This window comes from Tachyglossus aculeatus, chromosome 12 (genome assembly GCF_015852505.1).
Source record: "Tachyglossus aculeatus isolate mTacAcu1 chromosome 12, mTacAcu1.pri, whole genome shotgun sequence".
NCBI lineage: Eukaryota > Metazoa > Chordata > Mammalia > Monotremata > Tachyglossidae > Tachyglossus > Tachyglossus aculeatus.
Genome location: NC_052077.1, coordinates 25,785,441 through 25,802,717, shown reverse-complemented (window position 1 = coordinate 25,802,717; position 17,277 = coordinate 25,785,441). Strand labels below are relative to the sequence as shown.

At 37.9% G+C, this 17,277-nt stretch overlaps 1 protein-coding gene across 2 annotated transcripts in view; it reads left to right on the top strand.

Moving 5' to 3' along the window:
* The window catches only part of PDGFC (platelet derived growth factor C), a 181,536-nt gene that overhangs the window by 116,019 nt on the left and 48,240 nt on the right, over nucleotides 1-17,277 (top strand). For both annotated transcript variants that reach the window (XM_038755299.1, XM_038755298.1), the window contains one exon: nucleotides 16,110-16,290. In XM_038755299.1, coding sequence (XP_038611227.1) covers nucleotides 16,110-16,290 — 181 coding nt within the window. The remainder of the gene's footprint in view (nucleotides 1-16,109; nucleotides 16,291-17,277) is intronic.

The window sequence follows — 17,277 nt, the reverse complement described above, 5'->3', positions numbered from 1 at the left end:
GATGGACAAGAAACGCCTGATGGTACCCAAAAGGTTTTAGCGGCTATGGCCTGGCTTCCGGACCATTCAGAATGGGGCAGGAGATGTAGTTCTGAATGTTGGTTGGACAGGGACGCCCCTTGGGATACTGAACACCTCAGTGCACATGATGTCATGTGCATAGACTGTGAGCCCACTGTTGGGTAGGGACTGTCTCTATATGTTGCCAATTTGTACTTCCCAAGCGCTTAGTACAGTGCTCTGCACACAGTAAGCGCTCAATAAATACGATTGATGATGATGATGTGTATAACACTGGACATGCAGCATCACATAGTAGTATCATAAGGAACATTTAGTGGAAGTCCACCCTAACTCAGGGCTTGCCTTCAGGTGATCCCAGGCTCCCCTCTTTGCTCTTTCTGGATCCTTTGTAGAGGATTGTTGATAGAGTTGTAGTAGAAGGAAACTATATTTAAAATTTCAAATACCAGACATCCATCAATCAATTGTATTTATTGAGCACTCCTTGCATGCAGAGCACTGTCCTAAGCACTTGGGAGGGTACAATATAACAGAGTTGGTAGACACTGTCTCTGCCCACACCAAGCTTACTGATGCCATAGCCATACCAGACAGGAAAAAGACCAGCTGAAACTGGGCTGTTTAGTTTATAACCTCATAAACGACAACCTTATAGGATTTATAGTATGGTTCAAATTGTATTATTTCATGAAGCAATCCAGGGGCCATAGTTGTTAAAATGTATTTCATTCTGGTTTATAGCTGCCTGTTTTTCATCTTTTGGGGTGTTAGAATCTGGTCACCATCTTGATTGTAATGGAAATTTGGAACAGTAATATCTGATAAATATGAATTACTGGGACTATCCCAGGTAATCTAGATCAAATTACTAGATTGCTTTGAGAAGAACGTAATGCAAGCCGGATTGAGATGGGAGAGGTGTAAGGATAAGAAGCAGTGTGGCCAAGTAGAAAGAGCCTGGGAGTTAGAGGACCTGGGATCTAATCCTGGAACGGCCAAATGCTTGCTTGGGCAAATCACTTAGCTTCTCTGTGAGTCAGCTTCCTCAATGGTAAAATTGGGAATGAATACCCTCCTACTTAGACTGCGAGCCCCATGTGGGATAGGGACTGTGTCCAACCTAGTTAACTTGTACCTATCCCAGCACTTAAGGCAACAGTGTTTGACACATAGTATAAGCATTTAACAAATAGCATAAAAAAGGAGAAGGACAAAGGCCATAGAAGTAGAATATCCTGTTGTGTAACGGGCTTCACTTTTTATCCTCCCTCACACAGGATTTAGCCATCATACAGGAGCAAGAAATTGGCCTTCACGGATAGACTCTCTGTGGAAAATTATGTTTACTGTGAACTCTGTTAAAATTAATTGCATGTGATTTGAAAAGTTATACTAATTTGACAGTGCCAAGTATACTTATGACAGGTACATCACAGAATGAAAAATGTTGATGTTTTTCTAGTCAACTAGCTACTCATACTCTTTGTCCAGTTTCAGAAATCACAACCACCTGAAGCATCAAAAGGCTTGTGATTACTAATTGGACAAAGGCACAAGCTAAATTAGAATAATGAAGTTTCATTGCAGCATGGGAAATCAGGAGGTCATTCCTCAACCTATGTAGATATACTTTCTTTAGCCATCACTTGACATCTTAAAAATAAGACTATAAGAAATGTCATCATACCCAACCGACACAAGATTCAGTTTCTGACTGGATGCTTGGAGGAATGACATAATTTCCTTTACTTGGTTGTGCCAACTAACATTCATAACCTTTCCTTTTACAGTCCTGGTTTTACTATAGTCATGAATTTAAAGTCTTCATGAATCTACTCATCTTTTCAGGTGACATAATTTCCAGTGGAAATGAAATCCACCCACTGTGGGAAGAGGTTTATTTCAATCAATTAAATTTAAGCTTCCTCATCCTGTTGTGTTAGAGAACAATACTTCTGTTTATCTTACCCACACTTTCATGGCTTTGTAAACTGCAGGTACATACCTCTTATCTATCTGGACTAGGGAATCATAATCTTTTCAGCCTCTTATGGAATTGCTGTGGTCCTCTTTCTCATCCTCCATTTTGGTCTCATTCACTCATTCAGTTGTATTTATTGGGCGCTTACTGTGTGCAGAGCACTGTACTAAGTGTTGGCAACATATAGAGACAGTCCCTACCCAACAACGGGCTCACTCATCCTTCTCTAGTTTTTTATGTGATTCCCAAGATGCAGCAATTGAAATTGCAGAGTATTCCAGACACTCTGGTTTTTTACAGTAGCAACACTATACTTTTTGATTTGGTTTTTTTGCCTCTCGTGATGATGATAAGCATTTTACTGGCCTTTTTGATTGATGTTTTAGGTTGGATCTGTGATTTGAAGGAGTATTCAACAGTGACATGAAATATTTCCCAGTTGTGATAGCTCAGAGGTATTTTTTTTAATCACAGCTGCATAGGTACTTTTTATCATAGATGCACTAATTTACACTTTTTTACAATATTTGTTAAGCACTTCCTATGTGCCAGGCATTGTACTAAGTGCTGGGGTAGATACAATGTCAGGGTGGACACAGTCCATGTCCCACATGGGGTGCAAAGTCTTATTCCCCATTTTACATATAAGGTAACTGAGGCATTGAAGTGAAGTGACTTGCCCAAGTTCACTCAGAAAATAAGTGGTGGACCTGGAATTAGAATCTGAGTCTCATGCCTGTGCTTTAACCACGAGGCACACTGCTTCTCGCCATCAATTTGTAGTTGCTCAAATGGAAGATCGCCTGCCATTTTTCTGCTCAGAATAGTCATGTAATTGTGACATTAAAGTCCTTACTATGTGCCAAGCACTGAGGCAGATAAAAGAAGATAAGCATGTATTTTAGTTTTCTGTGGTCTTTCTATCATTGGCCACATCAGCTTGGTATTGTGCCATCCAGAAGGCCTTAGTGTCACTTTAGTCCTCACTGTACACTCCCTCTTCCATATCATTTATGGCAATGTTAATGAAACTGGTTCAACTACTGTCAAATGACATATTTTCTTGAAAGCCCCACTATTTATACTTCTCTATTTTCCAAAATAGCCACATCCTATTTTGTTTTTTCCCTGTTTTTACTCTTGTTTTCTATCTATAAAAACCAAGTTCTCTGTAGTTCCTTGATTTTTTCTAAGGCTTCTGGAATTGCGCTTGTCCAGGCCTTTGTAACTCTAAATGTATTATATGTTCACTGGGTCTTTTATCTGTGTCCTAATAGTTCCCCATTTGAAGGAGTCTGGCAGAGTGTGAAGGAAGATTTCTCCTTACAGTAACCATGTTGCCTTTTCTTCAGGTTGTATTTTTTAAGTGCTCACTGATCCTTACCTTGATTATAGATTCTATCATTAGGGAAACTATTAAAGTGAGACTCATGGGACTATAATTCTCAGGATCACCTCTGAAGTATTTATATAAACAAGAAGTTACACTGGCAGTCCTCCAGTCCTTTGGTACAAAGGGCATTTGTAACTATGTAACTCACATTTTTGCCAGGCATTCTCAACTTCCTTGCCAAGTTTCTTCCGAAATCTTCGGGTGAATTCCATTTGGTGCTGGTGATGTGTTTACATCTAGTTTGTCAATTTGGTTGAAAGCGTCCTATGTGGTTATCACAATTTCATCCATTGCATGTGTGCTGTCTGCTGCAGAATGCCAAGTTGGATACCATCATTTCTGTAATATCTTGCTCAGAAAAGACTTTGTTGATCCTTTCAGCTATCTCCTTTTAATCACAGTTTGCCTTTCCACCACATACTATTTTCCAATCCAATTTTCTGCTTTTGGTATATTTGAAGAGTATCTTATTATTAGCTTTGAGTTTTTTTGAAATTTGTTAAGCTCCTTTTTGCTTTGCCTGAATACATGCTGCATTTAATCTTCTACGTTTTATGGGCCTTCTTATCCCTATGCCTAAGATAAGCCTTCCATTATTATTTTTTGCTTCAAAATCCTCCTTTATGTCGCCTATTAGGTGTGGGGTTAGAGCAATATTTTAGTCTCCTTTCATTTATATTCCCATCTTTCATTAGATGATGATATAGTTTCAGTTATCATTTGAGAAGCAAATTTCAAGGATACTATGAAGATTTTAATTTTCATAAAACTTGATAAAAAGATTGTAAATAAAATTATTTACAGAGTTTTTCTCAAACACTTTTTCCTTATTTTATATTATTTCTCTGCCACATCCCTTTTGATACTTCCAAGCCATCTCCTGCTATACCCCAAAACAATTCTGCATTCCTGATTTCCCAGACATATTTAATTTCAAGAACAAATTGAACCGAAAGTTCATAAGTCTTGGTTTTAACAATATACTGAATGTCACCTGCTAAAAGTGTTAAGCATTTAGTAGAAGAGCTACGAATATTTGCTATATTTTGACCAAATATAAATATTATTCATAACAATTCAGAACACTCATGTAAAATTGTAACAATTAATGTGGCATCCTGTGACTTTGTATTCTTTTCCTTTGCAATGCCATGTCAACCAAAATGAAATCCTACAAGTAACTATTTATGGTTTTATCCCATATTGCACATATTTTCAAAAGTAAATCTAGCAGTTTCCCGAACAGGAAGTATGGGCTGATGAAACATAGTTTTTAGAGATCAGATTTCCCTTCCTTGAATCCTAACATTAAATTGTCCCTCCTTCAAGTTTGATATCAGGTTCAACTGAAAGATTTAATGGAGGAATTGAAAATAGAGTCATTTTAAAACACCTCATAAGAATAAGAAATTATTTTAAAAGCATTTAAATGAACAAAGAAGGAAGGAATTTTGTGAATTTCTGAGAAGAGAATTTCAGTCATTTCCTCATGATGCATATATTGTTTGCTCAAGTATTATAAATCAGTCCCATTGTGAGTTCCGGCATCAAACCTTCTACTAGAGTCCTAACTGAATTGCTAAATGACTCCTCCAAGGCATATCTGTTATTCATGGGATATTGCTTTCTATCCACATCATAGAGTGTGTCTTATGGCTTTACTCTCCTTCCAAAACTTTATTCTCAAGAAAGAGACCACCTATGTGACCAGAATTACCTCTTTCTTGATCTTTAAATGATCCCTTATAAATAAAGGTTCACACAGTTTGAAAAGGCTTCTCTATAACAATCAGTTCCCTTTCCTTTATTTTCACTCACAAATATCATTTTCTAGATAAGAATGTCCCCATTACTTTTCTGGTGATCATTATGCCGAAATGGCTAAAAGAATAAAAAACAATGGAAACAAATTATTCTAAACATGTAGTTGACTTTAAAACTAAATACTGTAATGTTCAAGATGAGGATTATCTAATATAAGCATAATGATTTGTTTGGTTCTTGTATTTGTTTTTAGATTGTCTACGAAACCAATTCTCCTCACTTCTCTCCATCCATTATTTACCACTGATTCTATCTGGCTGCAGTATACTCCTCCAGTCCACAGTTGTTGTATTTATTTTCCTGAGTTTTCTGCATTATTTGTAAAGATTATCCAATCATCCTCAGGATTGATTAGTTTTCAAAACTATCATAATTAATAATCCCAAAATTTCTTTTTCATATTATCTTGAACTCTCTTAGTTTGTATTGTGTAGCCTGACCCCTAAACTATTTTTCACTTTCTAACTGGCTAAACTATTTTCTAACAGCCCTTATACTGCCTTTTGGACTATCCTAATAAGTCATATATACAAAGGCTATGGCTAGACAGGAAGTTATTTTGTGTGTAAAGTATTCAGCTTGATGTAATGGGAAGCAAATCTTCAAAACCATAGCAAGTTACTGAATCTTCTAGTAGCACACTTAGAAAGGTACAGAAGTAATAAAATAGGCTGAAACAATTTGCAGAAACTGGGTTAGTGGAGAGGGGCTTTTTAAAAAAGAAAAGAGGGAAGCAAGTAAGTTAGAACATAGCCTTAAAAAAACCACTGGGGCTTGCTTCCCAGGAAAAAACAATGAGCCAAATGGGCACTAAGCCTGGTCTTGTCATTTTATCTCTTTCAAATAGCACAAAATATGGAGTAATCTACTTAGTAAGGGTCATATAGAGTGAGTCAATCAGTCATAGAAAATTAAGGTTTTCATGTATATGAGAGGTCTTTGGTTTGGTTTCTTGAAAACTGAGCATCTTTTGGGGGAAGTTCCAGAATGTAGTAGTTAAATGATTACATTCATTCATTCATTCATTCAGTTGTATTTATTGAGCGCTTACTGTATGCAGAACACTGTACTAAGCGCTTGGGAATTACAAGTCAGCAACATATACAGATAGTCCCTACCCAACAACGGGCTCACAGTCTAGAAGGGGGAGACAGACAACAAAACAAAACATGTAGACAGGTGTCAAAATCGTCAGAACAAATAGAATTATTGCTATATTCACATCATTAACAAAATAATAGAAGAGCAAATATGTACAAGTAAAATAAATAGAGTAATAAGTCTGTATAAATATATATGCAAGTGCTGTGGGGAGGGGAAGGAGGTAGGGCAGGGGGATGGGGAGGAGGAGAGGAAAAAGGGAGCTTAGTCTGGGAAGGCCTCCTGGAGGAGGTGAGCTCTCAGTAGGGCTTTGAAAGGAGGAAGAGAGCTAGCTTGGCGGATGGGCAGAGGGAGGGCATTCCAGGCTAGGGGAAGGATGTGGACCAGGGTTCGACTGCCGGACAGGCGAGAATGAGGCCCAGTGAGGAGGTTAGCGGCAGAGGAGCGGAGGGTGGGGGCTGGGCTGAGGAAGGAGAGAAAGGAAGGTGAGGTAGGAGGGGCGAGGTGATGGACAGCCTTGAAGCCGAGAGTGAGGAGTTTTTGCTTGATTCGTAGGTTGACAGGCCACCACTGGAGATTTTTGAGGATCCTAAACATGTCTCCATACAAGTCTTATTCTGAAGCAGAAATAATGTGTGGCTATATGATTGGTGAACAGCTCAAATTGCTCAAATATATATATAATATATATATATATAATATATATATATTATATATATATATATATTATATATATATACACACACACACACACACACACACACACATATCGTTCATATACTTTGAACCTTATGGGTAGAATGACTGTTTATATGTATATATGTTTGTATGTGTTTACTACTCTATTTTATTTGTACATATTTATTCTATTTATTTTATTTTGTTAATATGTTTTATTTTATTCTGTCTCCCCCTTCTATACTGTGAGCCCACTGTTGGGTAGGGACCGTCTCTATATGTTGCCAACTTGTACTTCCCAAGCACTTAGTACAGTGCTCTGCACACAGTAAGCGCTCAATAAATACGATGGAATGAATGAATGACTGGCTTTCTCTACCCCTGATTAACAAATTTGTTAATGGACTAAATCTTCCCCATTGCTGAGTTATCTCTGAACATGTGGACACTTAATAAGGTTCATTGATTCTCTTTGGACCTTCAGATAACTATGTAAGTGAAAGCAGTAGGCCAGCCGAAGTATTTCTTAGTGGCCTGGAAGAGTAAATATGCCTCTCTCTAAGAAACTACTTCTTCTAGTACTCCCAAGCATCTTGGCTTTACATACCCAGATTTCACATTAAGCTTTTTTGTGTCTTTCTGGCTCCAGAGTTTTTATTAGAGAGAGTTAAAGTCAGTCTCTGCCTGCTTTATATGTAAAAAGAAAATACTACACTGTTTGCATCATAGAATATCTATGAAAATATGTTGGTTCATATTAATCTTTAACAAAAAAAGACTAAATAAGGAAAATGACAATTTAAACACTACACCATATATGTTTAAATGCTAAATTTTTGTTTGGATTTGTACTTCATATATTTAAGATACAGTAAGCCTTTTTCTGAACCCTATTCTTTAAATCTTAAGCTTGTGATCCCTTCTAGCAAGTATCTTTCAGGAGAGTAGCAAATGTTTGAGGAGTTAATTGAGTTTGGATTTTGGGAACCCTATAAGAGCTTGTTTTTTTTCTGCCATCATAGAATATAATTAATCCAATTGCCGTATAGTAGCAGCAGCTTTCGGAAGAATCATAGCTGTCTAAACAGACTTTTTTTGAGAATGAAATAGTTCCATATGGGAAAAGAGACAAAAAAAGATAGAAGAAATGGACCACTTCTCTCAAACCAGAATCACCATAGGGTGCATAGCTTTGAGGTGCAAATCTAATAAAAAAAATCTTCAAATAAAAATAAATTGAGTATTGAATGAGCGTTTTAATCCCCATTTTACAGATGAGGGAACTGAAGCACAGAGAAGTAAAGTGACTTGCCTAAGGTCACACAGCAGACAAGTGTCAGAGCCAGGATTAGCACCTATGATCTTCTAACTCCCAGACCAGTGCTCTATCTGTTAGGCCATGCTGCTTCCTTATGAACGTTAACTGTTAGAGCCACAGAGAACAGTAAAAGTTCCCAAATCTGATGGAATTTTCAAGTAGTGTCACATCATTTGAGAAAATGCCTTAATCCATGTAGGCATCAAAATGAAAGTTGAGAGCTCAAAATCGAAACTGTGGTGGTATTTCATTGCTCTTCAAGATCCTAGAAAGAAACTTTGGCTGACTGTTGAATAAAGTAGTTAATCATTCACTGTCAAAATGACATTGTGGTTTATGTCCCATTATAGTACCTTGGACATAATCTTTTCCACGTATTCATTCAATCATATTTATTAAGCACTTACTGTGTGCAGAGCACTGTACTAAGCACTTGTAAAGTACAGTTTCGTAATAAAGAGAGACATTCCCTGCCCACACTATCAGATTTAGGAGGAGAAAAGGAGGGAATTCCTTACAGAAATAGAAGCTCTACTTATGTGGTTTGATCGTTGGTCCTGATGCTGTATACTTATTGTGCAGTATTTTAGGTTGCATATGAGTACACTATAAAACAAAAAAATCTAAAAACTTTCCCAAGAAGAGCAGTACCCTTACCACCTGGACTGTAAACTCCTTCTTTAGATTGTAATGCAGGGAATGTGTCTACTGCCAGCCTGTTATATTCTTCCAAGTACTTAATCCGGTGCTCTGCTCATAGTAAGTACTAAATAATAAATTCCATTGATTGATTGGTTACCCTCAGGAGGGAAGGTGGAATCATGCATTTAATCCAACTATCTGAAAATTGCCTTGATATTTTCATGAAAAAATAAATGCCATATTGAGTCAAACCAATAATCGATCTATCCTAGTAATGTTTTTGGCAGGTATAAAGAAGGATGCCAGTTGGATTAATGTGAGAATTTCCCTCCTTCATTATGGTTTTATGATACTTATTAAGTGCTTTCTATGTGCCCAGCACTGTGCTGAACACTGAAATGAATACAGGATAATTACATTGGGTTCAATCCCTATCCCACACCAGGCTTACAGTCTGTGAAAGGTAACATTCAATGAGAAGTAACATAGCTTGGTGTATAAAGCACCAGTCTGGAAGTCAGAAAGACCTGTGTTCTAATCCTGGATCTTGGGCAGATCATTTTGCTTCTCTGTGCCTCAGTTACCTCATCTGTAAAATGGAGATTAAGACTGTGAGTCCTATGTGGGAAAGGGACTGTGTCCTATCTGACCAACTTGTATCTATCCCATCATTTAGTACAGTGCCCAGCAGATAGTAAGCACTTAACAAATACCATAAAAAACCCATAATTTGGGATGATAAGATTTAATCATGCTCTCTTGCATAAAACCTGAATTTGATGAGCAATACAGAGTTGAATGTTAGCATTAAGGCCTCCTTCCTAGGCACACTCTCCCACAGTACATGCTGAGACCAAAAAATGGAAAGCAAAGTCAACCAGGTGATTGTGTCCTCTGGAAATCTAATGGGTTGGAGCAGGCAAGAGGTCAACCTTTAGTCCAAACTGAAGCTCTTCTAATGTCCACCTACCACAAACATCACTTCAGTCTTCAAGTGCCATATTTAATATAAAATGGCAAGGCAGATTGAAAGAATTGAAGGCCTTGGAACGTAGTCTGTGACTGTAGTTGTGGGTAGGGAATGTGTCTATCAACAGTACAGTGCTCTATGCGCAGTAAGCACTCAGTAAATGCCATTGTTCGATTAATTGATAGTCTGCCTCACGGCATCACCAGATGCAAGATATAGGGTGCTGGATGGTAGCAGCAAACTCAAGACATTGTTGAGAATATGTCCAGAATTATGCAGTCTTAGAGCTTTCTCAGCAGTGGGACTCTGGGGTCTGTGGGAGAAGCCTGGATGATGGGATGCTGCCTTCTTTCTATGCACGATTGTGGGAGCATAGTCCAATCCCTCACTGATGAAGATACAAACACGAGACCTGTACTGTGCAGTGATGAGCTGTCACTAACTATTAAGAACACTAGGGCATATGGGAGAGACTGAGATACATGACTGTTGTGGCGTATATGTTATAAAGTTCAGTGGTCAGGTTAAAGTGGTGAAAACTGGAATTTTGAAATTAGTTCATCTTCTAACAGGGATTTATTCACAAGGAGCAAGAAATGCACTAGCGATTTAGCCAGAGTTCGTACAGTCACCCATATGTACAATTGTGCCTCGTTCTTGCCTGTCCCGCCGTCGACCCCCGGCCCACGTCCTCCCCCCGGCCTGGAATGTCCTCCCTCCGCACATCCGCCAAGCTAACTCTCTTTCTCCCTTCAAAGCCCTACGGAGAGCTCACCTCCTCCAGGAGGCCTTCCTACACTGAGCCCCCCCTTCCTCTCCCCCTACTCCCCCTCCGCATCCTCCCGCCTTACCTCCTTCCCTCCCCACAGCACCTGTATATATGTATATATGTTTGTAAATAGTCATTACTCTATTTTACTTGTACATATTTATTCTATTTATTTTATTTGGTTTATAGTTTTGTTGTCTGTCTCCCCCTTCTAGACTGTGAGCCTGCTGTTGGGTAGGGACCGTCTCTATATGTTGCAAACTTGTACTTCCCAAGTGCTTAGTACAGTGCTCTGCACACAGTAAGTGCTCAATAAATACGATTGAATGAATGAATGAAAATTAATACCTTTGAAGATGACATCACTAAAAGTTCTCACCTATCCATGAGTGTGCGCATACTGAAATATTTTATGTGGAACTCATCTGGCTCTCCACAGTGTTTGCACATAAAAAATAGATCCTTGCTCTTCTAATGGGTTTGTCTCAACTAGGGTCTGCAGTCTTCTCTTTTAACCTCCCTCGTGGGTTATTCATATCTCCATAAAGACATTGTTCAAGGAGAAAGAGCTGTTCCCTCTCTATTTCCTGCCCTTCATGCTGGTCTGATTACAGCAGTGGTCTCACATTAGTCCTCTGAATTATTTCACAACGACCCTTAAGTCATGCATTTTATTTTCCCAGCAGGCACATTACATAGTGTGGTAGAAGGAAAACCTAATCTGAAAGTTCAGAGATTAGAAATGAAAAAACAAAGACATTTCCCTTTATTTAGTCCATTTAATAGACTGATGGTGTGAATAGTGTGACTTTTGTATCAATTCAATCTACTCATACAATTTTCTTTCATGATGGCAAAAATGTATTCCATTGGGCCTAGGTATGGAAATATAATTGCTGTTCTGCTGAAAGCTTTTGATGCCAAATTTCTAAGGCTGTGAAGAGACCAGAATAAAGAAAGATTATACTTACTACATAATTCTCCTTAAAAACAAATAAGTATTTAGCGTTAAAATCATTTCAGGGATCTTGCAATCCTGGATTTAATAGATTGCCCATTAGAATTAATTGGCCAACCCTGACATGGATCTGCAAATATATTCATTGGAAGGCTGGATTTTTTTCTCCTTGAGTTTGTGTGAGCCTTTAACACTAAAGCATAATAAAATTATATTGTAGTCTCCCAAACGCTTAGTACAATGCTCTGCTCACAATATGTGCTCAATAATATTGCATTATAATAAGTGTGGTACTTATTAAGCGCGTACTATGTGCCAGACATATCTTTCACAGCAAATTCAGACTCCAAATGGAATTTTAACAGCCACCATCTGACCCTCTTGGCAGGGTTTCATTAGAATGGTCATCATGAACTGGTATCAGGTTAATTGACAAAATATTAGCAAATTCCAGAAATAGTGTATTTGAAAGTTAATATCTCTGTGAAAAGAGAGGTGTATGAAGACTCTTTATTTCTGTTAGTGGTGTTTGTTTATCTGAATGTATACTATTTTCCATTCCACTTGGGTAAGAACACAGCCCTCATAACTTGAAAATTCCCACATGAGAACTAAAGTTTTGTCTACAACACCAGACTTGTTTGTTGAACATAAAAGAACATAAATCCTCTATAGGTCCCAAGGGAGATGTTAGAGAAAGGGAGTAATCATTATAAACCACTTAGTGCTGTATGTACTGTATCAAGTTGCCGTGAGAAAGTTATGTTTGATTGGCTCATAAAACAGGTTTAGTAAATCCTTTAAATAGTGATTTGAGCAATTGGGCACCCTGGAATACAATCCCTGAGAGTGTATTATAAGGATTACAGAGCCTCCAGAATAGTCACCTGGAGATGTGGAGATTTCTGTATATCAGAGTGGTGCTTTTTGTTTTCATTTTACACATCAGGTGTCAGAGGGCTTTATTGCCTCCCTTTTTTAGTTCTGTGGTCTTCTTTCATTTTAGGGGAGTTTGAACCACAAAAGGGAAACTTCAGCCACTGACATCCCAAACTGTGCATGCAAGCTTAACACTGGCCTATCATATAAATGTACACACATTCATTAATTCATTGTCATATTTATTGAGTGCTTACTGTGTGCAGAGCACTGTACTAATATTAAAAAAATTGATGGCAGAATAAGTGGATGAATTCAGAAATTAGATTGCTGTGGCAATGAAGCATTCATTCATTCAACCATATTTATTTAGTGCTTACTGTGTGCAGAGCACTGTACTGAGTGTCTGGGAAGTACAAATTGACAACAAGTAGAGACGGTCGTTACTCAACAATGGGCTCACAGTGGGGTTGTTGAACCCAATGATGATTTTCACATCGGAATACCTAGTACTCTTTCAATAATGTACTCATTTATTTTAAATGAAATCCTCAAACAAAAATGAAATCCCCTTAATCAGAGATAATAAATGCATGCGACAAACTTGCACAAACATGTAATACAAAAATTTATTACCTGCTGTCTTGCTGGAGAACTGGGGATCGTTATGAAGCTTAAATTTACTAAACAAAATTATGGCACAACTTTAGTGGAATATTGTAAGAAGTAATAATTTGCACATTAAGCATTTCTTGGCTTATTTGGAAGACTTTGGGATTTTAAAAAATGAATGTTACTGTCCCCATGATTAACTCTGTTCCTTATAGGAGACTTTATTTAAATTTTACTCACTCAGATTTTTCTTGTTAAAGAGTAACCTCATTTATAATTTTCTAAAGGATTTTGTAAGCAGGAAAGGATTAGGTAGGAGCCTATTCTAAGGTGGAAAATATTACACTTAATGTTAAACTTAAACAATCAAAGGGAAAACAAGTGAATTTCATTAGAGGGAAAGGGAAGGCAATCTGTGAACAGTAAAACTCTCATAAGGGCACCCTTGATTATAAAGTGTTTCCATATGATACATTTCCTTGTTAAGTCACATTTAAATTCCAACTTTCCTATTTTCTTCTTAGGAAATTTTCTTTAAAGTGACATTTTATCATTAGAAGCTAACATTGACATCAGATTTCGGTATGACTGTTGACCTGAAAAAATTGCAAGAATATATTTCATAGTATCCATAAAATATCTATCCCAATATTTGAATTTTATATTGCATTTTCTTTGAGTTATTCAGAGGCCAAATGTATTTCCGTACAGTACATTCTGTCAAAACTGGACCAGCTATGAGACAAACTAATTTTAAATGAATGGGTTTTACAATAGATTGGGAATTAGTTGAGTTCTATTTTGGGGCCTATTCCTGACTTGCTGGTTTTAAGTCATTAAAACACTTTTATACCTCGGTTTATAGGAGGTTGCCAAGTGTTTTGAAGATGTTGAAGATAATGCGTAAGATTTTGCTGAATGGTATTCTGTAAAATAATACAATGGTTTTATTGTCCCCTTTGCCACCCTTGTCACCTTTCCTGCCCTTATTTCCACTTGAAATAAAGTTGGCAATCAGTTGTATTTATTGAGTACTCCATGCAGAGCACTTTACTAAGCACTTGAGAGAGTACAGTAACAGAGTTGGTAGATACATTTCCAGCCCACACAGTGAGTGTACCATCTTAGAGGGGATAGTGACATCAATGTAAATAAATTATGGGTGTATATATATTAGTGCTGTGTGGCTGAGGGAGGGGTGAATAAAGGGTACAAGTCTAAATGCAAGGGTGATGGAGAAGGGAGTGTGAGAAGAGGAAATGAGGGCTTAGTCAGGGAAGGCCTTTTGGAGGAGATGTGCTTTTAATGTGCTTTGAACGTCTGTTGGATATGAACAGGGAGGGCATTCCAGGCCAGAGGCAGAATGTGGGTGAGAGTTTGGTGGAGAGATAGGTGAGATTGAGATACAGTGAGAAGGTTGTCATTAGAGGAGTAAAGTGTTTGGGCTAGTTCGTATTAAAATTCAGGGAGGTGAGGTTGGAGGGGGCAAGGTGCTTTAAAGCCTATGGTAAGGAGTTTCTGATGCAGAGATAGGTAGGCAATTACTGGAGGTTCTTGGGGAGTGGGGTACCATCATTTGGAGAAAAATGATCTGGGCAGCAGAATGAAGTGTAGACTGGAGTGGTCAGAGACAGGGGGCAGGGAGGTAAGTAAGAAGGCAAATGCAGTAATCAATGCGGGATAGGATAAATGCTTGGATTAACATGGTATAACAATTTGAATGGGGAGGAAAGAGCAGATTTTAGCAACGTGAGGGTTGAGCCAATAGGATTTAGTGACAGATTGATTATGTGGGTTGAATCAGAGAGATGAGTTGAGAACAATGCCAAGGTTAGGGGTTTGTGAGTCAGTGAGGATGATGGTACTGTCTGAAATGATGAGAAAATCAGGGAAAGGACAGGGCTTGGTTGGGAAAATTGAAGAGTTTTGTTTTGGAGAAGTGTGAGGTGTCAGCAGGACATCCAAGTGGAAGTATTCAGAAGCCAGGAGGAAATGGGAGACTGCAGAGAAGGAGAGAGATCAGGGCTGGAGATGTAGTTTGGGAAATCATTCACATAGAGATGGTAGTTGAAGCAAATGAGTTCTCCAAGTCAAGGGGGTGTAGATGGAAAATAGAAGGGGACCAAAAACTGAACCTTGAGGGACTCATACAGGGGATAAGAGGCAGAAGAGTGCCAGTGAAAGAGACTGAGAATGAACAGCCAGAGACATAGGAAGAGAATTGGGAGAGGAAGCCAAGGTTGGATAATATTTCCAGGAGAAGTAGATGGTCAGCAGTGTCAAGGGAAGTTGAGAGGTTGAGGAGGATTATGATGGAGTAGAGGCCTTTGGATTTGGCAAGAAGATCATTCCTTATCTTTGAGGGGGCAGATTCTGTGGAGTGGAGAGGGTGGAAGCCAGATTGGAGTCGGTCAAAGAGAGAATTGGAGAGACAATTATCTAATGAGTTTGGCCTAAAGAGATAGCCAACTATATAACTGAGAATAAGGGAACCATTCAAAGTAGAGTACCATTTGATGACAAAAATGATCTTCATTGGTGGTCATTCTCGTAGGAAATAGGGAAAATTATCACACTAGGCCAGATCAACATACCACAAAATGAACTGGAGAGAGTTACTCTTTGGTAAACCTAGATGACATAGGCACACCGAGGTGGCTAATTTAACACAAAAAATGATTTGGTAACTCAGTAGTTTTCCCCTGTATTGCAATATTTATTTATGCATGGCATTTAATTAGGCCAACAGCAATTTGAGGTGTACATTTATGATTTGGGTAGCTGTTTTTTTAAGATAATCCTCTAGACTGTAAATTCCCTGTAGGCAGGGAACTTATCTTCTCTCCCAAGTGCATAGTACAGTGTTCTGCACACCATAAACTCTCAATAAATGATTCATTCATTTAAGTTCTGCAAAAATATCAGATCAAATACCTGTGTGTTTTTTTCTCTCATTTCAGGTATGATTTTGTAGAAGTTGAGGAGCCCAGCGATGGCACTATTTTGGGGCGCTGGTGTGGTTCCAGTACTGTGCCAGGGAAGCAAATCTCTAAAGGGAATCATATCAGGATAAGATTTGTGTCTGATGAATATTTTCCTTCTGAACCTGGATTCTGCATCCATTACTCACTTACCGTACCAGTAAGTAATATGATTTCAGGCCTAGTTGATTTAGGAAATGAAAGTGACGTTTGGTATATCTCATAGGTAATTAGTCAATTATTTTTTGCTTATTTTAAATTGTTTTCTTTTTTTAAAATGTTCTCTGGCTTGGAACCTGGTTGCTCTATCAGGGCTTCAGAAGTAAATGACTTTTTTCTAGGATGAGAGACTGTGGATTCAGTTACTCATGTAGAAACTTCAGAAAATGTATTACTAATGTAGTGCCATGAAATTAAGCATTTTTCTAGCTTTGAGAAGAATATAGTCAGACTAAGGAATCTGTCTCCTGTTTGCAGGAAATCTGACATTTCAAAGTCGATGAGAAGTTAGGAAATCAATTAAAAAAATATGTAGTAGGGGCTTGCAATTCAAGCAACATAGTCAAAATCTACAAAGTTTGAATGGACATTCTAAATTCATTTTAGGCTTGTGCCCATACTAAATAATGTACATTTCTCACATATTTTCCTAGAAAAATACTAGATTAAGAAAAATTTCTTAATCTGTTTTTGGTACTCCATGTGTTTCTCAAATGTTCTTTAATAAAGCTAAAAAAATATAAGATCTCATACTCTGGTGCTATGATTTGAAACAGCTAATTTCAGCTGACAAAGCAATGGAGTGGTACAAAGTCAAGTTAGAAAAGTGGTTGAGATACATAAAAGGTCCAGTTAAATAGCATATCACTCTGAAAAATCCTTTCAATAAATTGATTTATTTCTTTATCAGTGTGATCATCATTTTCTCCTCTGCAGTCATTAGGTGTCATTCTCACAACTAGTTGCACGAATGGTAATCTTTCTATCTTTACTGTTTCCAACTTTAAAATATTCTCACTAAATCAGAGAATGCAGGTATTGTCCTGTGATTTAAAATTGTTCTTTCACGTGACCTGTTTCCTCTTTCCCATCTGTTTAATCAGCCAGTCAGTGGCATTTATTGACCACTTATTGTGAGCACTTTACT